The following is a 22,866-nucleotide window of genomic DNA, read 5'->3' on the forward strand; positions in this document are numbered from 1 at the left end:
ATTTATTTATATGAGAGAGAGAGAATAGGAGTAGAGGGAAGAGGGAGAGGGAGAAGCAGACTCCACACAGAGTGCAGGGCCTGATGCGGGGTTTGATCCCAGGACTCTGAATCACAACTTTGAGCTGAAGTCAGACACTCAACTGACTGAGCCACCCAGGTCCCCCAGTTTGGTATTCATACTTACTTTCTCTCTCTCTCTTTTTTTTTTTTTTCTTTAAAGATTTTATTTGTTTATTCATGAGAGACCCAGAGAGGCAGAGGGAGAAGCAGGCTGCCTGCGGGGAGCTTGTGGTAGGACTCCATCCCAGGACCCCAAGATCACGGTCAGATGCTCAGCCACTGGGCCACCCAGGCACCCCTGGTATACTTTCTAAAAACATTTCCCAGAGCTATTAGTAAGTTTAGTGGTTCTCAGTCTTTAAAGTACATAAGAGAGACACCTGGGTGGCTCAGTGGTTGGGTGTCTGCCTTTGGCTCGGCATGATCCCGGAGTCCTGGGATGCTTGCATCGGGCTCCCTGCATGAAGCCTGCTTCTCCCTCTGCCTGTGTCTCTGCCTCTCTCTGTGTGTCTCATGGACAAATAAAATTGTATAAAAAAATAATAAATTGCGTAAGAATACAGAGTGTTTAAAATACAGTGTTCTGTACTTAAGGATTTTAATTTTTTTGATGTAAGGTGGTGCTTAGCATTTTAAATCGGTCTCTCCCATCTCCCAATTCTTTTTTTTAAGCTCCACCCCCCCCCCAATTTATTTAAATAATCTCTACGTCCACCGTAGGGCTCAAACTCAAAACCATGATCTAAAATCACATGCTCGGGATCCCTGGGTGGCGCAGCAGTTTAGCGCCTGCCTTTGGCCCACGGCGCGATCCTGGAGACCCGGGATCGAATCCCACATTGGGCTCCCGGTGCATGGAGCCTGCTTCTCCCTCTGCCTGTGTCTCTGCCTCTCTCTCTCTCTCTCTCTGTGACTATCATTAAAAAAAAAAAATAATAATAAAATAAAATAAAATCACATGCTCTTCTGACTGAGCCAGCCAGGTGCCCCCTTGTTTCCCAGTTCTTATATATATAATTGCCTTAGTTACATAGCACTATAGTAAAATCTATATTTATTCTGTTAAGCCCCTTGAGGTAGGTGTTCTAGAAAACAAAAAGTAAATAATTAGTCACATGGCTTAGAGCTAGGCTCAAGTGTTTGTATTAATAGGAGTGTCATCTTTAGCAAATGAAGGTATTTATAAAGTAATCCTGTAGTGAAATGGAAGGAGATCATTTGGGACATTTTATATAATCCTGATAAAATAAGGGATAATAGTAAATTTGCCCAATTAAAAAATAATTTCAAAGTTGAATGAATTTGAGCTTGTTTCTGCAGTCAGGTTTATGATGGTTTTATGCTTGAAAAGCCTATGTACATTTTAATCATCTCCAAATTATTGATAGTTGACCTCAAAGGGAAGTCTCATTTGCACAAATAAGGGTGTTATATTTAAGACCTTTTTAGATCCATTCAAAGATTTAAAATGGAAATATTTAAGATTTATTTATCTTAGAACGAGAGGGTGCATAAGCAGGAAAAGGGGCAGAGGAGAGTTTTAAGATTTTATTTTTTACAAAAGATTTGATTTATTCATGAAGGACACAGAGAGCAAGGCAGAGACATAGGCACAGGGAGTTGCAGGCTCCATGCAGGAAGCCTGACGTGGGATCGATCTCTGGACCCTGGGATCATGCCTTGAGCCAAAGGTAGATGTTCAACCACTGAGCCACCCAGGTGTCCCTAAGATCTTATTTGAGGGAGAGTGAGTGTGCACATATGCAAGTAGAGGGAGGGCAGAGGGAGAGAATCTTCAAGTAGATTACCCTGAGTACAGGGCTCAATCCCAGGACCCATGAGATCTGACCTGAGCCAAAACCGAGAGTGACGCTCAATCGACTGCAGTACCCAGGTGCCCCCAAATTGAAATATTTAAAGGTAATGGCTTTCTTCTTTTTTTTTTCTTTTTAACAAAATGTAATAATTAACTTTCAAAAATTTGTAAATAATATTTGAGCCCAGAGACACAGAGAGAGAGAGAGGCAGAGACACAGGCAGAGGGAGAAGCAGGCTCCATGCATGGAGCCCGACGTGGGACTCGATCCCGGGTCTCCAGGATCAGACCCTGGGCTGAAGGCAGTGCTAAACCGCTGAGCCACCTGGGCTGCCTTATTTTATGTTATGTTATGTTATGTTATGTTATGTTATGTTATTTTTTTATTTAATTTAATTTCATTTATTTTATTTATTTATTTATTTTATTTTATTATTTTATTTTATTTTTTTATTTTTTAAATTTTTTAAATTTTATTTATTTATTTTATTTTATATTTTTTATTTTATTTATTTTATATATAAATTTAATTTTTATTGGTGTTCAATTTGCCAACAGATAGAATAACACCCAGTGCTCATCCCATCAAGTGCCCCCCCCTCAGTGCCCGTCACCCAGTCACCTCCACCCCCCCTAGTTTGTTTCCCAGAGTTAGGAGTCTCTCGTGTTCTGTCTCCCTTTCTGATATTTCCCACTCATTTTTTCTCCTTTCCCCTTTAATCCCTTTCACTATTTTTTATATTCCCCAAATGAATGAGACCATATAATTATAATGTTTGTCCTTCTTCATTTATTTTTTAAAGATTTTACTTATTCATGAGAGACAGAGGGAGAGAGAGGCAGAGACATACGCAGACTCCCTGCAGGGAACCTGATGCAGGACTTGATCCCAGCACTCTGGGATCATGCCCTGAGCCAAAGGCAGACGCCCAACCACTGAGCCACCCAGGTGTCCCTGAAAAATGTTTATTTTTTATTTTATTTATTTATTTTTAAAAGATTTTATTTATTCATGAGAGACACAGAGTGAGGCGCAGAGACACAGGCAGAGAGAGAAGCAGGCTCCATGCAGGGAGCCCGACGTGGGACTCGATCCTGGGACTCCAGGATCATGCCCTGGGCTGAAGGTAGTGCTAAATCACTAAGCCTCCCAGGCTGCCCCCTGATAAATGTTTAATATGAGAATTTGTTTACATTGCAGCATTGTAAGGCATTACAGCTATCTCACATGCCACTAAAACATAGACGACAAGAGATCTGAGTTTTATTTTTTATTTTTTATTTTTTATTTTTTTTTATTTTTTTATTTTTTTATTTTTTTTTTTGAGATCTGAGTTTTAATTCCTTCTCTCAACCTGCCACTCAGGGCAGCCTGAGTGGCGCAGCGGTTTAGTGCCGCCTGCAGCCCGGGGCATGATCCTGGAGACCCAGGATTGAGTCCCACGTCGGGCTCCCTGCATGGAGCCCGCTTCTCCCTCTGCCTGTGTCTCTGCCTCTCTCTCTCTCTCTCTGTGTCTCTCATGAATAAATAAAATCTTAAAAGAAAAGAACCTGCCACTCAGCCTATCATCACTTTGCACCAGTTAGTCACATCTTGTCCAGCCTGGCTATGCTCCTTGTTACATGTTTTATAAACTTCTACAGCTCCACTGAAGACTGACAGCTGCTCACCCTTCTTTCTTTTTCCTTTTTTTTTTTAAAGATTTTATTCATTCATGAGAGACAGAGGGGCAGAGACAAGCAGAGGGAGAAGCCCAATGCAGGACTCGATCCCAGGACCCCAGGATCACAACCTGAGCTAAGGCAGACATTCAACCCCTGAGCCACCAAGGTGCCCCAGCTGCTCACTTTTCAGCAAACTCTTAAAGCAGATATGAGGTGATAGAATATCTCATCCACTGTGCTTATGCTAAATACTTGCTATTCGCCTGATGTTATCAGAAGGTAGACTGGGTTAGCTGCTCTACGAGACTGTCTTGAGGGCTTAGAAGATTCTTAATTCTCTGTGCTACCTCCTACCCATTAAAGATCTACCCTTTTGGGGAAGCTCTGGTTAGAAGATGCCCAAGTTTTACAAATAGTAATTGTTATTACTTTTTTTTTTTTTTTTAAAGATTTTATTTATTCATGAGAGACCCAGGGAGAGAGAGGCAGAGATATAGGCAGAGGGAGAAGCAGGCTCCATGCAGGGAGCTTGATGTGGGACTCTTTCCCAGCACTCCAGGATCACGCCCTGAGCTGAGCCCAACTGCTGAGCCACCCAGGCATCCCCTAAAATTGCTATTACTTATCTTAAACTTTAAGTTTGTAAAAACTACTTTATAGTTTTAAAAATTAAAATACAATTGAGAGGGGCATCTGGGTGGCTCAGTGGTTGAGCGTCTGCCTTTGGCTCAGGGCGTGATCCCGGGGTCCTGGGATTGAGTCCTGCATCAGGCTCCCTATGAGGAGCTTTATTTTAGTTTCGTAATGTAGAACAGACCCCATTTTTTTCTCTCCCTGCTGATGTTTTGACAAGTGCAGGCCAGTGACTTGGTAGAATGAACCAGTATTTGGATATATTTGTTAGAGTCTCATGCGTATTATAAACTTGTCCCTTTAACCTCTTTATTTCCTGGGAATTGATAGGTATGGAGGTATGGTTAGGCTTATGGTAATTATTTTTGGCAAGAATACGTCAAGGTGATAACTTCATATTGCAACACATCAGTAGACCTATATGTTGGGCAGTTTTACCATTAGTAATACATTTGGTTACTCATTTGGTTAAGGTAGTGACTGCCATAGCTGTATTGTAGGGCAGCCCAGGTGGCTCAGCGGTTTAGTGCCGCCTTCAGTACAGGGTGTATTGTAAAGGGACATTTTTTCCTTCTCTAGTTAGTAGGTAATTTGTTGGGTAATAGTGTGCAAATGTCCCAGCACTCTTGCACCTGATGTTTTTTAGGCATTGGTAATTTTTGGCCTGAATCAACTTAAAAAAAAAAAAAAAGATTATTTTAGAGAAAGTGTGTTGCATGCACACGTGAGCGAGTGAGGGGAGGGTAGAAGAAGGAAAGGAGAAAGAATCTCAAGACGACTTCCTGCTGACTAGAGAGCCTGATGTAGGGCTTGATCCCACAACCATCAGATCACGATCTGGATGCTTAAACCAGCTAAACCACCCAGGCGCCCCAGTTGCCTGAATCAACTTTTATACAGGTTACAGGTGTTACAAAATGGTATCTTTATTTTTCTTTCCTACTTTTTCAATTTATTCGTTGGCATCTTTTAGTAAAAGGTACATCTTCCTCTTTAAGTGTAATCATGGATTCAGGGATTCTCATTTACTGTATTCAGTTTTTTTTATGCTATGATTTGTTAGGACATTTTTACCCATAGTGTTTTACTGAAATTGCAGATTAAGTAACACATTGTTGTTTTAATCATATATTTATGTTAGAATATTTAATTGTGTTAGTTTTTATTTTTTAAGATTTTATTTATTCATGAGAGACATAGGCAGAGGGAGAAGCAGGCTCCCTGTGAGGAACCCAATGTGGGACTCAATCCCAGGACCCTGGGATCACAACCTGAGCCAAAGGCAGACACTCAACCCTTGAGCCACCCAGGTGCCCTGTGTTAGATTATTTATATCTGTACATATATGAAGAACTTACAACATGTAGAAAGAAATTTGTGACACCAAATAATAAACTTGTGTATTCACTGGCATGCATTCAAAAATGATATATATTTTTTAAGATTTATTTATTTGAGAGAGGGTGTCTGTGATTTTGTGTGCAAGTTGGGGGAGGGGCAGGGGGGGAGAATCCCAAGCCAACTTTATGACCCATGAGATTATGACCTGAGCCAAAACCAAGAATTGGGCTCTTAACCAACTGAGCCATCCAGGTGCCCCCCAAAATGATATGTTTTGATAAATTAAGAATTTAGAATGTATTGGTTGACAGTAGTACAATATGCACATTATTTTGAATTTTGCTCCCCCTTTAGGCATTTCTTTCTTTTTCTTTTTCTTTTTCTTTTTCTTTTCTTTTTCTTTTTCTTTTTCTTTTTCTTTTTCTTTTTCTTTTTCTTTTCTCCTTTAGGCATTTCTAAATGATGTTGCACTGGGGGCAAAATACACAGTTGGTCATTGATCATAATATAAGTCCTTTTTCGATGTCCAGATGGACCCAGAATTAAGTGAGACTGCCTTTAATTGGCTTTTGTATCTTCCTGACATATCCCTCTTGGATTTTTGAGTGTTTCCTTTTGTCACGGAATGGATACAAACTCACCTTGTATTTATTTTCCTTATCCAGACTCTTGGAATTAGTCATTTCTCTAAGAAACCATTGCTTTTTAGTGTTCAGAAACCAAGATTTAGGAGTTACATGGGTGCATTGCTTTTGGGATATCATTGTTTCTATCTAGGGCATTTATTTTTTTTTTAGGATTTTATTTATTCATGAGACAGAGAGGCAGAGACATAGGCAGAGGGCGAAGCAGGCTCCCCACGGGGGGGGCGGGGCGGGGGGGGACACTGATACGGGACTCAATCTGAGGACCCTGGGATCATCATTCAAGCCAAAGGCAGACGTTCAACCACTGAACCACCCAGGCGCCAGTAGGGTATGTTTTTAAAAAAATTGAGATATAGTTGACATACAAGTTTAAGGTGTGCTACATGATTTGTTACATTCATACCATTGTAGCATTAGCTAATACTCTGTCACTTCAAATGATTATTCTAGTGATGATAACAATTAAGATCTAGTCTCTGGGACACCTGGGTGGCTCCATGATTGAGCATCTGCCTTCGGCCCAGGGTGTGATCCTAGAGTCCTGGGATTGGGTCCCACATCAGACTTCTGCATGGAGCCTGCTTCTCCCTCTGCCTGTGTGTCTGCCTCTGTCTCTGTGTCTCTCATGAATAAATCTTTTTTTTTTTCTAGTCTCTTAGCAGGTTTAATGTTTATAATACAGTTTTGTTGTATATAATCACTGTATTGTGTATTAGATCTCCAAGACTTACCTACAAATCACAAGTTTGTACCCTTAAACATTCCTGTCTTCACTTCCTGGTTATGACTATTTCACTCTGCTTTTTTTTTGTTTTTGTTTTTAATTTTATTTTTATTTATTGACAGCACAAGCAGGAGGAATGACAGGCAGAGGCAGAGGGAGAAGCAGGCTCCCCGTGCAGCAGGGAGCCTGATGCGGGGCTGGATCCCAGGACCCTGGGATCATGAACCGAGACAAAAGCAGACAGACACTAACCTACTGAGCCACCCAGGTGCCCCTCACTCTGTTTTGTCATTTGGTACTTAAATTATTTATTTTGTTTTTGAGGTAGAGTCAACATAGAGCACTATAATAGTTTCAGGTGTACAACATAATGATTCAGTATTTCTGTATATTGTGAAATGAACACTAATAAATCTAGTTAACATCTACCACTATCCAGGAACACCTGGGTGGCTTAGTCAGTTAAGTGTCCGGTTCTTGGTCTCAGCTCAAGTCTTCGATCTCAGGATATGAGTTCAAACCCTGCATTGGATTCCATGCTGGGCTCCACACTGGGCTTGGAGCCTACTTAAAAACAACAATAAGAACAACAACAAGAAATCTACCACCACCCATAGATAGAAGAATTTTTTATTCCTTGTGATGAGAACTTTTAAGATTTACTCTTTAATCACCATGCCATACATTATATCTTTGAGACTTACTGATCATAATTGAAAGTTAATCTGTTGACCACCTTCATCATTTCACCACCCCCATGCCTATACCCCACCCTTCCCCACCTCTGGTAACCACAATATGTTTTCTGTTTCAGAGTTGTTTTTAAGATTCCACATATAACCGATATCATACAGTATTTGTCTTATTCTGTCTGATTTATCTCAGCATAATATACTCAAGGCCATCCATGTTGTCACAAATGACAGTATTTTTTCCCCCCATGGCTGAAAAGTATTCCAGTGTATATATGCACCACATATTTTCCATTCATTTGTTGACACTTAGATTGTTTCCATATATTTTTTTAAGATTTTATTTTTAAGTAATCTTTCTACCCAATGTGGGGCTTGAACTCTGAACCCCGAAATCTACATGTTCTACCAACTGAGCCAGCCACGCATCCAGGTTGTTTTCATATCTTGGTTATTGTGAATAATGTTGCAGTAAACATGGGAGTGCATGTATCTTTTCAGTAACCTGTTTTCATTACCTTTGGATATGTACCCAGAAGTGGAATTACTGGGTTCTCTGGTAGTTTTATTATTAATTATTATTGTGCTTTTAAAGTCAGCTCCATGCCCAATGTGGGGTTTGAACTCACAACCCTGAGATCAAGAGTCATATGCTCTACCGATTGAGCCAGACACCTCTATTTTTAATTTTTTGAGGATCTACACTGTTCTCCATAGTGGTAGAACCACTTTAGAGTCCAAACAGCAGTACATAGGGGTTCCCTTTTCTCCATGTCCTCTCCAGCCCTTTTCTTGTTGTAGCCATTCTTACAGGTGTTAGATGGTGTTTTATCCTGGTTTTGGTGTGCATTTCCCTGATGATTAGTGATGTTGAGCACCTTTGCAGATGTCTTTGAGAAAAAGACATCTTTTGGTTTTCTGCCCATTTTTTAATTGGATTGTGATTTTTTTTTTTAAAGATTTTATTTTTTTATTTTTTTATTTTTTTAATTTTTATTCACTTACGATAGTCACAGAGAGAGAGAGGCAGAGACATAGGCAGAGGGAGAAGCAGGCTCCATGCACCGAGAGCCCGATGTGGGATTCGATCCCGGGTCTCCAGGATCGCGCCCTGGGCCGAAGGCAGGCGCCAAACCGCTGCGCCACCCAGGGATCCCTTTTTAAAGATTTTAATTTATTTATTCATGAGAGACAGAGAGAGAGAGGCAGAGACACAGACAGAGGGAGAAGCAGGCTCCATGCAGGGAGCCCGATGTGGGACTCGATCCCGGGTCTCCAGGATCAGGCCCTGGGCTGAAGGTAGCGCTAAACCGCTGAGCCACCCGGGCTGCCCAGATTGTGATTTTTAAAAAAGATTTTATTTATTTATTTGACAACAGAACACAAACAGGGAGAGTAGGAGAGGGAGAAGCAGGCTACTCACTGAGCAGGGAGCCTGATGTAGGGCTTGATCCCAGGACCCTGGGATTATGATCTGAGCCAAAGGCAGAAGCTTAACCAACTGAGCCACCCAGGTGCCCCTGGATTGTGACTTTTTTTGTTGTTACTGAGTTGTAGGAATTTTTTTTTAATTAAAAAGAGGGGTGTATTAACCCTTTATCTGGTACATGTTTTGCAAATATTCTCTCATTCTGTAGATTGCCTTTTCATTTGGTCAATTGTTTCCTTTGTGCAGAAGCTTTTAATTTTGATGTAGTTGCGTTTATTATTTTTTTCTTTGGTTGTTTGTGTTTTTGGCCTCATGTCCAAAAAAAATCATTGCCAAGACTGGCCCTGAAAAGTATGCTTTGTGCGTTTTCTTCTAGGAATTTTTTTTTAAAGATTTTATTTATTTATTCATGAGAGAGAGAGAGGCAGAGACATAGGCAGAGGGAGAAGCAGGTTCCATGCAGGAAGCCCCATGCGGGACCAGACCCTGGGACTCTGGGATCATGCTCTGAGCCATCCAGGTGTCCTTCTTCTAGGAATTTTTTTGGTATCAGGTCTTCTGTTTAGTTTTGAGTTAATTTTTGTGAGTGGTGTTAGGAAAGAGGTCTGTTTTCATTTTTCTGCATGGATTTATCCAGTTTTCCCAGCACCATTTTAAGACACTGTCCTTTCCCTATAGGTTGTTCTTGCTTCCCTTATCAAGTTTTTAGTTGACTGTATATACTCTCTGTTCTTTTTTTTTTTTTTTTTAAGGTTTTACTTATTTAGTCATGAAAGAGAAGGAAGTAGAGACATAGGTAGAGGGAAAAGTAGGCTCCATGCAGGAAGCCTGATGTGGGACTCAATCCCACGACTCCAGTATTGCACCCTGGGCCGAAGGCAGGCGCTCAACCGCGGAGCCACCCAGGTGTCCCCCTGGTTTTGTTCTTATGTTTCATGATTGCTTTGGCTCTTGAGGATCTTTTATAGTTCCATACCAATTTAGGACTTTTGTTTTTCTGTTTATGTGAAAAATGCCATTGGAATTTTCACAGGTTTTTTGTTGAATCTACATGGCTTTGGGTGGTGTGGACATTTAATTTAAAATTTTTTTTAAATTACTAATTTTTAGAGAGGGAGAGAGAATTTTAAGCAGGCACCATGCCCACCGGAGAGCCTGATGCAGGGCTCCATCTCACAATCCTGAGATCATGACCTGAACTGAAATCAAGAGTCAGATGCTTAACTCTGTGAGTGATGTGGACATTTTAAGAGTATTAACTATTTAAAAAAAAAAAAAAGAGTATTAACTATTCTAACCCATTAACATATGTCTTTCCATTTGTGTCTTTTTTTTTTTTTTTTTGAAGATTTTATTCATGAGAGAGAGAGGTAGACACATAGGCAGAGGGAGAAGCAGGCTCCCTTTGGGTGGCTGTTTGTGTCATATTTGATGTCTTTCAACAAAGTCTTGTAGTTTCATTGTATAGGGCTTTCATTAGACTCAACTAAGAAATGATTTTTGTTTTTAGATAGATAGATTTATTTATTTATTTATTTATTTATTTATTTATTTATTTATTTATTTGAGAGAGAGAGAGAGAGAGAGCTTGTGGGAGCCAGGGGGATGGTCATAGGGAGAGAATCTTTTTTTTTTTTTTCAAGATTTATTTATTTATTAATGAGAGACACACAGAGAGAGCGCGGCAGAGACACAAGCAGAGGGAGAAGCAGGCTCCGTGCAGAGAGCCTGATGTGAATCTCGATCCCGGGACTCCAGGACCACAAGCCGGGTCGAAGGCAGGTGCAAACTACTGAGCCACCCGGGGATCCCCACAGGTTGAGAATCTTAAGCAGACTCCTAACTGAGCTGGGAGCCTGTGGCTAGCCAATCTCTCCACCTGAGATCATGACCTGAGCCAAAATGAGGAGTCTGACGCTTAACTAACTGAGCCACCCAGGAGCCCCTAAAGAGTTACTTTTTACTCTTTTTTTTTAATTTTTATTTTTTATTATTTTTTAATTTTTTTTACTTTTTACTCTTTTACTTTACTTTTTCCTTTTGCTGAGATAGACTTCCCTGAAAATCTGTGTCCTTGGAGTTCTTGATGCAAAAAGAACTTCTATATCTGGAGGGATACTTTATTTATTTTGAATTTTAGGAAAGGTTGTACAGTTAATACTGTTGTTAACAGTCTGATGAGTCCTCTCTTTGCTTGTAAACTTTTTTTTTTTTTTAAGATTTATTTATTTATTCATTCAGAGAGAGCGAGAGAGAGGCAGAGACACAGGCAGAGGGAGAAGCAGGTTCCATGCAGGAAGCCCGATGTGGGACTCAATCCCGGGTCTCCAGGATCACACCCCGGCTGCAGGCAGCGCTAAACTGCTGTGCCACTGGGGCTGCCCTTTGCTTGTAAACTTATATAGGCCCTCAAAGTTGGATGTCTTACTAGTCAGATATAGGAAATATTGCTATGAATAGAATGTGAAGGAGACTTCTCTAAGATTTATAACAGGCTAGTTTAGTTGCAAGTAATGGATAGATAAAAACAATTCATGTGTTATTTAGAATGAACAAAACATCTTGGCACATTTTCAAGCTCCTCCTCTTTTTAAATTTTTTTTTAAAAATTTATTTATTCATGAAAGACACGAGGAGAGAGAGGCCGAGACACAGGCAGGGGGAGAAGCAGGCTCCATGCAGGGAGCCTGACGTGGGACTCGATCCCAGGTCTCTAGGATCACGCCCTGGGCTGCAGGCGGCGCTAACCTGCTGAGCCACCCGGGCTACCCGCTCCTTCTCTTTCTTTAGGGAGCATGTGGAGTGATACCATAGGTTGAACTTTTGCTTTGTATAAAGTTGAAACACCAAAACAATGTAGTGTTTCTAATTTGTTTAGAAATTGTTAAAGGTAAAGGTTTTACTGTCTCTAAGAGAGCCTTTTAATCTTTGTGAATTTTCAGGATGCCTGGGTGGCTCAGCAGTTGAGCTTCTGCCTTGGCTCAGGGTGTGATCCTAGGGTGCTGGGATCAAGTCCCACATTGGGCTCCCTGCATGGAGCCTGCTTCTCCCTCTCCCTGTGTCTCTCTGCCTCTCTCTCTTTTTGTCTCTCATAAATGAATGGATGAAATCTTTAAAAAAAATCTTTGTGGGGCAGCCTCTGTGGCGCAGCGGTTTAGCGCCACCTGCAGCCCAGGGTGTGATCCTGGAGACCATGGATTGAGTCCCACGTCGGGCTGTGTGCGTGGAGCCTGCTTCTCCCTCTGCTTGTGTCTCTGCCTGTCTCTCTCTGTGTGTCTATGAATAAATAAATAAAATCTTTAAAATAAAAAAAATAAAAATCTTCGTGAATTTTCTGATTATAATGAAATTTGGGGATTTTAGAACATGAAGTTTTGCATAAGTTCAGCTCCTTGTTTTTAAAGATTTTTGTGTTTCATCAGCGGTACTTGGTGAATTCCTAAGAAAAACTTGTGATTCTCTCCTCTCCTTTTTTTTCCCTCCGCCCCTTTTTTTAATACAGAATAGTTTTTCTGACTCAGCCCCAGGTTGGAATTAAACAGATAAGCATCCTGTCATTTTCTGCTTAGGGCTTCCTTTTCTAAATCTTAGTAATATTTTCAACAATGTGGGAAGGAGTTTGGGTTCTGAAGCTCTTACTTGCATTTATGACAGCCATTTAAAACCTAAAACATACACCCTAAGGTACAGCTTTAGGGCCAAACTATCATACTTGATTCTGAAGTGTAGTACACAAGGAGTAAAGTCAATAAATGAAATCTTAAAAGTAGGTTGTAGATGGTGTGTGTAGAGGAACTGAAAATGTCCGATGAGTTTCTTTCCATTAGTCCTAATTTTAAGTACTTTCCTGCTATTTCTAAAGAGTATAGTATAAGCAATCATTTTCAAGTAGATAAAATAGAAATCCATATATTATATTTTGTCTTGCTAAACTGCAACTTTTTTGAGGGGGGATATTTCCTGCTTATACTGGCCTTACCTAATTTTCCAACTTGGCATCTTCTTCTGTAACTAGTGGTCGAGACATCTTAAAAAAAATTTTTTTTTTTTTTTTTTTGAGTCCTTAGTGGTCTTTCAGGTATTAAGTTGGAGAGACAACGGCTATTCAACTCTTCTCTATATAAAAAAACTAATTTAAAAATCTGATTTTTCTTTTCTTTTTTTTTTTTTTTTAAAAAAAAACAGGTGCCATGTTTCAGGACAGAGTAATACCCCTGGTAAAGAAGAACTGAAGACACTGTACAGACATCAGATATAGGCTAATTACAAAGAAAGCATTAACCTGCCTCTGAGGTGACTAAAGGGGAATAATGGTGATTTTGCGCCGGGCTCGGCCGCCTGCTTCCGCCCCAACCAGCAATGAATCTTGACTCGCTCTCGCTGGCCTTGTCTCAAATCAGCTACCTGGTGGACAATTTAACCAAGAAAAACTACCGAGCCAGCCAGCAGGAAATACAGCATGTAAGTAAACTTAGAAAACAAGTGCCATTAGAGGAATGAGTATGCAGTAGAAAGAAGGTTCTCCTCAGCTTTAATATATAAAAGATTTTATCCCAATTTATTTTTTTTTAAAGATTTTATTTATTCATGAGACACACAGAGAGGGGCAGAGACACAGATAGGAGGGAGAAGCAGGCTCCTTGTGGGGAGCCAGATGCGGGACTCGATCCCCAGACTGGGGATCATGCCTTGGTGGGTGGAAGGCAGATCCTCAACCGCTGAGCCACCCAGGCATCCTTTTTTTTTTCTTTAAGATTTTATTCATTTATTTGACATAGAGACCGTGCATCCGTACATAAGCAAGTGGCAAGCAGGAGAGGGAGAAGCAGACTCTCTGCTGAGCAGGGAGCGATGCCTAACTGAGCCACCCAATTGCCCCCTCAATTTTTCCTTTTTTTTTTTTTAATAGATTTTATTTTTATCGATGTGAGACACACACACACACACACACACGCAGAGACACAGGCAGAGGGAGAAGCAGGCTTCATGCAAGGGAGCCTGATGTGGGACTTGATCCCGGGTCTCCAGGATCATGCCCTGGGCCAAAGGCAGGTGCCAAACAACTGAGCCACCCAGGAATCCCCCTCAATTTTTTCTTTTTTTCTTTTTTTTTTTTTTTTTTTTAAATTTTTTTTAACTTTTATTTATTTATGATAGTCACAGAGAGAGAGAGAGGCGCAGAGACACAGGCAGAGGGAGAAGCAGGCTCCATGCACCAGGAGCCCGATGTGGGATTCGATCCCGGGTCTCCAGGATCGCGCCCCGGGCCAAAGGCAGGCGCCAAACCGCTGCGCCACCCAGGGATCCCCTCAATTTTTTCTTTAAAGAAGCCACAGATTTAAATTTGTCTATAAAAATTATGAAATGTCTGGTTTGTTTTGGTTTAGTCTCATTTTTTTCTTATATATGTTTTACTATTTTTTATTTTTTAAAAATATTTATTTATTCATGAGAGACAGAGAGAGAGGCAGAGACACAGGCGAGGGAGAAAGAAGCAGGCCCCATGCAGGGAGCCCGATGCGAGACTTGATCCCAGGTCCCCAGGATCACGTCCCAGGCTGAAGGTGGCGCTAAACTGCTGAGCCACAGGTGCTGTCCTTATCTATGTTTTAAAATTAAGATGTACTTCACAAACTTTAAAATTTACCCTTATAATGAATGTGCAGTTTGGTAGTTTTTAGTGGATTTACTAAGTTACTTAATCATCACCATCTAACTCCAGAATGTTTTCATCACCTCGAAAAGAAATACTTGAATCTATTAGCAGTTGCTCTCCCATTTCCTTCTCCCTCCAGACCCTGGCAACCACTCATCTTTCTGCTTTTATGGATTTGCCTTTCTGGACATTTCATATAAATGCAATCATACCAGATGTGGCCATTTGTGTCTGCCTTCTTCCACTTAGCACAGTGCTTTCAAGATTCATCTGTCTCGTGGGGGCACCTAGGTGGTTCAGTCACTTAAATGTCCAACTTTCAGCTCAGGTCATGATCTCAGGATCATGAGATTGAGCCACACGTGGGGCTCTGCACTGAATGTGGACCCTTGCTTGAGATTCTCTTCCTTCCCCTCCTTTAAGATGTTTCATCCATGTTGGGAGTCTGTGCCAGTATTTCATTCCTTTTTATGAGTAATAATACTGTATGAATATTATTTATAATAACGAACAAATAGTTCTGTGGATATTTTACATTTTGTTTATTCAGTTGGATATTTAATTTATTTCCATTTTGTGGCTATTAAGAGTTTCAACATTTGTTTATGAGTTCTTGGATCTTTGTTTTCAATTTTTGAGATATATAATAAAGAATGGAATTGATGGGTTATATGGTAACACTAACTTTCTGAAGAACTACCAGACTTTTCACTCGATCACTTTTCAATTCCACAAGTAGTTTACCAGGGTTCCAATTTTTCCTTATCCTTACTAACACTTGTTATTTTATATCTTTGTACCCATTCTAATGAGTATGGACAAGTACTTTGTTTGGTAGTGTGGCTAATGCCGTTGAACATCTTTTCCCATGCTCCTCTTTGGAGAAGTGTTCAATTCAAATCTTTTGCCTCAGTGTTTTCACTGTTGACCTTCAATTTTAAAAAATCCTTGTTCTCAAGTATAGTTTTGACTTGTTGAGCATTTCATGCCTTTTTTTTTTTTTTTTTTTTTGGGAAGAATGGAGACATTAGATACAGAGAGAGGCAGAGACATAGGCAGAGAGAGAAGCAGGCTCCCTGCATGGGACTCCAGGATCACACCCTGAGTTGAAGGCTGATTTTCAACTGCTGAGCCACCCAGGTGTCCCTCATGCAATGTTTATGAAAGTTAAATAGTATACTGTATCTTAGTTTTAGTGATGGTACCCTTTTCTTATTAATAAATCAAATGGAGAGATGCATGCATGGGTGGCTCAGTGGTTGAGCATCTGCCTTTGGCTCAAGTTGTGAACCTGGGATTGAGTCCCACATCGGGCTCCTCGCAGGGAACCTGCTTTTCCCTCTGCCTATCTGCTCCTATCTATCTCTCATGAATAAACAAACAAGATCTTTAAAAAATAAATCAAATGGAGTTCCATACTTAGAATTGTATATGTTGTTAAATTAAAACTTACACTAGTTGTGTGATAGTAGTAGGTAGCTTTTCTGAACTTTATTTTCCTCATCTGCAAAATAAGGATAAAAATAAAATTTGTCTGACATCCTTGTTAGGAATAAATGAAGTTAAGAAGAGCACCTAGGGGTGTTAAGGCAGGTGCTTAACCATCTGAGCCACCCAGGTGCCCTAATTTTATTTTTAAAATAGATCATCTATTAACCTGATTACCCCAGCTACTCGTTTTTTCTTTGCCCTAGGCAATTGATGTTTTCTGTTTCTTAACTGTTCTTTCGAAGATACTTGCACATAGAAAACAGTAAAATATTATTCTGATAATGCTGAACCATGTTAAACAAAATTATTCTTAAAAAGTTTAAAAATGAAGAAAATAGTAAAATATTTTCCATCCTTTTTTCATATGTTGGCATATGATAGTTTTCTTTATCTTGGGTTTTTTCTTTTCTAACTTACCAGTCTGTCTTAGAAATGATTCCTTGAAAAAAGAAAAAAAAAAAAAAAAAAAAAAAGGAAATGATTCCTTGCAGGCCTGGCTGGCTTAGTTGGTAGAGCATCTGACTCTGGATCTTAGGGTAGTGAATTTGAGCCCGGTTGAACATGGAGTCTGCCTTTCCAAAAAAAAAAAAAAAAAAAAAAGAAAGAAAAAGAAGAAAATAAAGTACTCCTTATTCTATACGTAAGATGTTTCTTCATTTAAGGCGGTGTAGGACACCATTATATGAATGATCATAATTTATTTCTCTATTGATGGACATTTAGGTTATATACTTTTTTTTTTAAGATTTTAAAAATTTATTCATGAGAGACACAGAGAGAGAGGTGTGAGAAGCAAGAGAGAGAGAGAGAGAGAGAGAGAGAGAGAGGTGTGAGAAGCAGGCTCCACCCAGGGAGCCCGATGTGGGACTAGGTCCTCGGACTCCAGGATCATGCCCTGGGCTCAAGGCAGGCGCTAAACTGCTGAGCCACCAGGGATCCCTGTATACTTTATTTTTTGTTTTTGCTATTGACATTGCTGTTACAACATTTTTTTTACATGTGTGTTAGCTTTTTTGTAGAATAAATTCTTAGATATTCAAACTTGGGTCACTCTTTTCTAATGGAAAAGCTCAATTCTTGGAATTACTCAGTACTTATTTTTTCTTTTCATGTAGTTCAGTGTATGTAGTATATTGAAATTTTTTTTTTAATTTTTATTTATTTATGATAGTCACACACACACACACAGAGAGAGAGGCAGAGACGTAGGCAGAGGGAGAAGCAGGCTCCATGCACTGGGAGCCCGACGTGGGATTCGATCCCGGGTCTCCAGGATCACGCCCTGGGCCAAAGGCAGGTGCCAAATCGATGCGCCACCCAGGGATCCCTGAAATATCAGCTTTGTATGCTTGTAGGGTTTATTGCAATTGATGCTGCTTTGATGAATTATAGTGGTTAAGTTCATTGTTCTTTTTTATTTTTTTAAGATTTTATTTATCCATTCATGTGAGACACAGAGGCAGAGACACAGGCAGAGAGAGAAGCAGGCTTCACACAGGGAGCCCGATGTGGGACTTGATCCCGGGTCTCCAGGATCAGGCCCTGGGCTGAAGCCGGCGCTAAACCTCTGAGCCACCCGGGCTCAGGGGTCCTTTGATTAGAGAACAAAATCTAATCTCAATCTGAATTTTAGGGCCCTTTAAGTCCTTCTAAATCTTGGAATTTCCATTTTGGAGAAACAAATCCAATAATATCTCATTAGTGAAGACTTACCTCTTTTCGTCTTTATTTGGAATAATTCTTCAGGATAAATTCTGAAAGCTGTGTTGGTCAGAATGTGACCTGACAATTTCATTCAGCTATTTAAGCATCTGCTCTGTACCACACATTTATTGTTCAAAAAAAATTTTTAAGCCTTTATTTATTTGAGAGAAAGCTAGAGTGTGCTGGATGGAGCTGGAGGAGGGGCAAAGGGAGGGAGGATACAGGGACATTTGGACTCCATGCTGAGCTTCTGATTCAGGGCTTGATCTCATGACCCTGAGGTAATGACCTGAGCTAAAATCAAGAGTTGGATGCTTAACTGAGCCACCCAGGTGCCCCTTACTGTCACATCTTTTTTATTTTTATTTTTTAATTTATTTTTTTGTTGTCACATCTTCTTAAAAAAAAATATTTACTCATCAGAGACAGCGAGAGGGAGAAGAAGGCTCCCTGTGGGGAGCCTGATGTGGGACTCAATCTTAGGACCCTGGAATCATGCCCTTGAACTGAAGGCAGACACTTAACCACTAAGCCACTCAGGTGTCCCCCCCCCCCCCCCCGACTGTCACATCTTTAAAAAAAAAAAGCTATGGGTTCTGTGGGTGACTGAGTTGGTTAAACATGCGGTTCGGGTCATGATCTCAGGGAGGCGAGAAGGAACCCCATGTGGGTGCTCTGCACTGGTTGTGGAGCCTGCTTGGAATTCTCTTTCCCTCCCCCTTAGTCTTTCCCCAGCTCGTTTGGGCATGTGCACTTTCTCTCTCTAAAAGAAAATGCACAATAATTTTTAAACATGTAATGTCTAGTTAATACTCAAATTTCCTCTTTTGCCTCATTAAAAAATTTTTATAACACTTGGGCTTGAATTAGGATCCAAATAAAATAAGTGTTTGTTGCATTGGCCCTTAATAAATTTCTTTTAAAATCTGTGGTTTTTGGGACACCTAGGTGGCTCATTGTTTGAACATCTGCCTTTGGCTCTGGTTGTGATTCCAGGATCCTGGGATGGAGTTGGGGCTCCCCACAGGGAGCCTCTTTCTCCCTCTGCCTATGTCTGTGCTTCTCTCTGTGTCTCATGAATAAATAAAATCTTAAAAAAAGAAGAAAAAGTCTTCATTTGCAGGAAATAACATACTCAAGTGTCTAGCATCAAACCAGTAAAAGAAATATGAATAGGGAGAGGCAAAATAGGTGAAAGGGAGCAGGAAATAGAGTTCCAGTTATGGAATGAGTAAGTCACAGGAATGAAAGATCTAGAATATAGTCAATAGTATGGTAGTAATGTTATATGGTGACAGATGGTAGCAACACTTGGGTGGCATAGCAGAACATGGAATTGTCAGATCACTATGTCGTACTGTCAACCATACTTTGATACAAAAAATATATATAAATAACAAAAATAATTATGGTAAGATGTTAAATTGCTGAATCTAGGCAGCAGTTATACAGCTGTTCACTGTACTACTATGATTTTTCTATACATGTGAAATTTTTCTTGATAAAACTGGGGATGAGGGGCATGTGTTACTTTTTAACTAAAGCAGGGACTACAAGCATGTGATGTGATTTCCAAAGACTTGTTTTCTTTTTTTAGAATTTTATTTAGAGAGAGAGAGAAAGAGCAAGAACGCAAGAAAGAGAGCAAGGGACAAAGTGTGGAGGGGGAGGGGCAGAGGAAGAGGGAGAGAATTTCAAGCAGACTCCCGCTGAATGCAGAGCCAGATAGTAGCTCAATCCCACAGCCATGAGATCATGACCTGCACTGAAATCAGGTGTCAGAAGCTCAACAGACTGAGCCACTCAGTTGCCCCCCAAAACTGACTTTATACTCAATTGTATTTTATTTTAAAATTGTTATTTATTCATGAGAGACACAGAGGCAGAGACATAGGCAGACATAGGCATTTTGGCTGACCTAGGCACAAGAGGACTAGCTTTTGGTCAGTCAGTTTCGACTTTCAGCATGCCTTGCTCAACTAACCTTAATCATTTCTTTTGATTTGTAGTGAGATATGTTTGACTCTTCTTTCATTTGAACGCTTAGGAGGCCATTGTAGGGTTATTAATTGTTCTAACTTCAATACTGTTGTGTCACAGGTAATAGAGGGAAAGAGTTTGGGAAGCAGCTGGTTGGTGAAGTAGTCCGAAAACACATGGCGTTTATTACGTCTGGTGTCTTATATGGGTGTAGTTATGGTGCCCCAAAACAATTCTAGTAGTAACATCAAAGGTCACAGATTATAGATCACCATAAGAAATATAATGGGAAAATTTGAAATATTGTGAGAATTACCAAAATGTGACAGAGACAAGAAATGAGTGAATGCTTTTGCAAAAATGTCACTGATAGACAGTTGCCACAAACTTTCAATTTGAAAAACAAACATTATCTGTGAAGTGCAATAAAATGAGGTATAGCTGTGTATCTCACTAGAGATATACCATCAAATTAATGTTTTGAGGTATTAAGAGAAGTTCTTGGCATCGTTATACTACCAACTGGATATACAATTGGCTTCATTGTTTTCATATTACTTTCAGTATTTAGGGAATACTTCTAAGAATTTAATTTTGCTAGGTAATTATGTAAAATTTTTGTTCCCGAAGTTAAGTCTGTAAGACAACTTTTATTCAAAAGGCAATATAGTCTTACTAGACATGTGTTCTTTTTTTTAAAGTAGGCTCTCACCCAATGTGGGGCTTGAACTCATGACCCTGAGATCAAGAGTCCTCTCTGTTCCACCAGCTGAGCCCATCAAGCCCCATTACTAGAAGTGTATTATATATTGAATAGATTCAGTTCTTATTGCCTCCTGTCCTTTTTCTGTATTCCCCAAAAGCCCTCTATTTTCGTTCATTTCTTTTTTGGCTGCAGATTATTGTCAGATTTGTTTCATTTTGAACTTGAGTGGTGTTAATGAAATTCTTTTATGCTTGAGAATATGTTTTTCACTTTTATATATTTTTTAATTATTTATTCATGAGAGACACACACAGAGAGGCAGAGACATGGGCAGAAGGAGAAGCAGGCTCCCTGTGAGGAACCCGATGTGGGACTCGATCCCAGGACCCTGGGATCACGCCCTGGGCCAAAGGCAGGCGCCAAACCGCTGAGCCACCCAGGGATCCCCTATTGTATATCTTTTAATACCCCATTCAGATCTTTTTGGATTTTGTTGTTTTCTTTGAATTTTTTTTTTAAGATTTTATTTATTTATTCATGAGAGGTAGATAGAGGCAGAGACCTAGGCAGAGAGAGAAGCAGGCTCCATGCAGCGAAACCCCATGTGGGACTTGACCCTGGGACTCTGGGATCACACCCTGGGGTGAAGGCAGGTGCTCCAACCACTGTGCCACCCAGGTATCCCATCTTTGAATTTTTTTCGTGTGGATTGAGATCTACTGATACGTGGTTATCTTTTCTGAAGATTTTTGCCTTAAGTTTCTTTCTTAAGTACTGCAAGCTTACTTTCATTTCCTTATCTTGTCCTTGGACCAGTGTTTTTTGAGGACTTTTCCCCTTAAAAACAGTTCATATAATTTCTTTGACAATATGAAATATTATTTATCTAAATTCTTCTGTTTATTTGGGTAAGTCCTTTAAATGTATGTTTTTCATCTGTCTTAACTGTTTGCTCCATTTATTTTACAGTTCTTTCAATAGGTTCTATGCTAAGTCTTTGGATTTTTGCTCATCTTTGAATCAACTCCGTTATTTACTCAAATGTAAACAATCTTAGGGATGTTTGAGGACAGGGAAGTATGTTGTGGTAGAGTGTCATTTCTGTTTTCTAATTATGTAATGGTTGCTACCTCCCATGTTCTCCTTCATTCTGCTTCTCCAGCATTCCCCTTTGGCTAGATGGCTTGCTCATAGACGTTAAAAGCGGTATCTTGAGCTTTGTTGTTTTTTCAGCTCTACCTCCTTTGTCATTTATGCAGTATGTTGATCTAGGTTTCTAAATGTATAGTCTCTTTTCTTTAATGGCTCATTGTGCCCCAGATTCATCACTTGAACAGAGGGACATTTTTTGGGACATTCATCAGTCCTTAACAGTTTTATTTCTGGAATTCTCAGTCCCAGGTAGAAATCTACATTTGGCCTGTCATTTGAGGGTGGTAATAATGAACTATTCCTTTTCTCCCTGGACCACTTTTTTCAAGAGTATGTTTTACTGAAAATGGAAATTAAGTTTTTTGTTATTCAAGAACAGAAAAAAGTACTCATAGTTTCACCATGTTTTACTTAAGGGTTTGAAAAATTTGTCCTTTAAATTAATGATTTTCAAGTTAGAACTACCCTTTATATTTGATGCACAATTTTTTCATTTTTTATTATACTAAACAGTTTCAAATACATGCAGTATTTTTTTTTAATTTTTATTTATTTATGATAGTCACACAGAGAGAGAGAGAGAGAGAGGCAGAGACATAGGTAGAGGGAGAAGCAGGCTCCATGCACCGGGAGCCCGACGTGGGATTCGATCCCGGGTCTCCAGGATCACGCCCTGAGCCAAAGGCGGGCGCTAAACCGCTGCGCCACCCAGGGATCCCCATGCAGTATTTTTAAATAAAGTAACCTGAAGTATTCATACAGATAATATAATAAAAACCTAGAATCAGTATTTTTAAGAATTAAAATTGTTTAGTAAGTATTACTAGGAAGATGCTTCGTTACTTGCATATATTACAGTCCAAAACTGTGATCATTGGAATGTAGAGAGTTACTGCCTTCAGTTTGTTTGTTTGTTTGTTTGTTTATTTATTTATTTATTAAGATTTTATTTATTCATTCATGAGAGACAGAGAGAGAGAGAGAGAAACAGCCTCCATTCAGGGAGCCCGATGTGGGACTCAATCCTGGGAGTCCAGGATCACGCCCTGGGCCAAAGGCAGGCACTAAACCACTGAGCCACCCAGGGATCCCCTGCCTTCATTTTAAATTTAAAAAATCTGGGGACCCCTGGGTAGCTCACTGGTTGAGTGTCTGCCTTTGGCTCAGG

At 39.9% G+C, this 22,866-nt stretch overlaps 1 protein-coding gene across 7 annotated transcripts in view; it reads left to right on the forward strand.

The window, feature by feature from the left end:
* The window catches only part of CNOT1 (CCR4-NOT transcription complex subunit 1), a 100,737-nt gene that overhangs the window by 13,374 nt on the left and 64,497 nt on the right, over positions 1 to 22,866 (forward strand). For all 7 annotated transcript variants that reach the window (XM_077898230.1, XM_077898223.1, XM_077898226.1 and 4 more), the window contains exon 2: positions 13,195 to 13,470. In XM_077898230.1, the coding sequence (XP_077754356.1) occupies positions 13,369 to 13,470 (102 nt within the window). In that variant the 5' untranslated portion in view covers positions 13,195 to 13,368. The remainder of the gene's footprint in view (positions 1 to 13,194; positions 13,471 to 22,866) is intronic.

The sequence above is a fragment of the Canis aureus genome, chromosome 5, assembly GCF_053574225.1.
Source record: "Canis aureus isolate CA01 chromosome 5, VMU_Caureus_v.1.0, whole genome shotgun sequence".
NCBI lineage: Eukaryota > Metazoa > Chordata > Mammalia > Carnivora > Canidae > Canis > Canis aureus.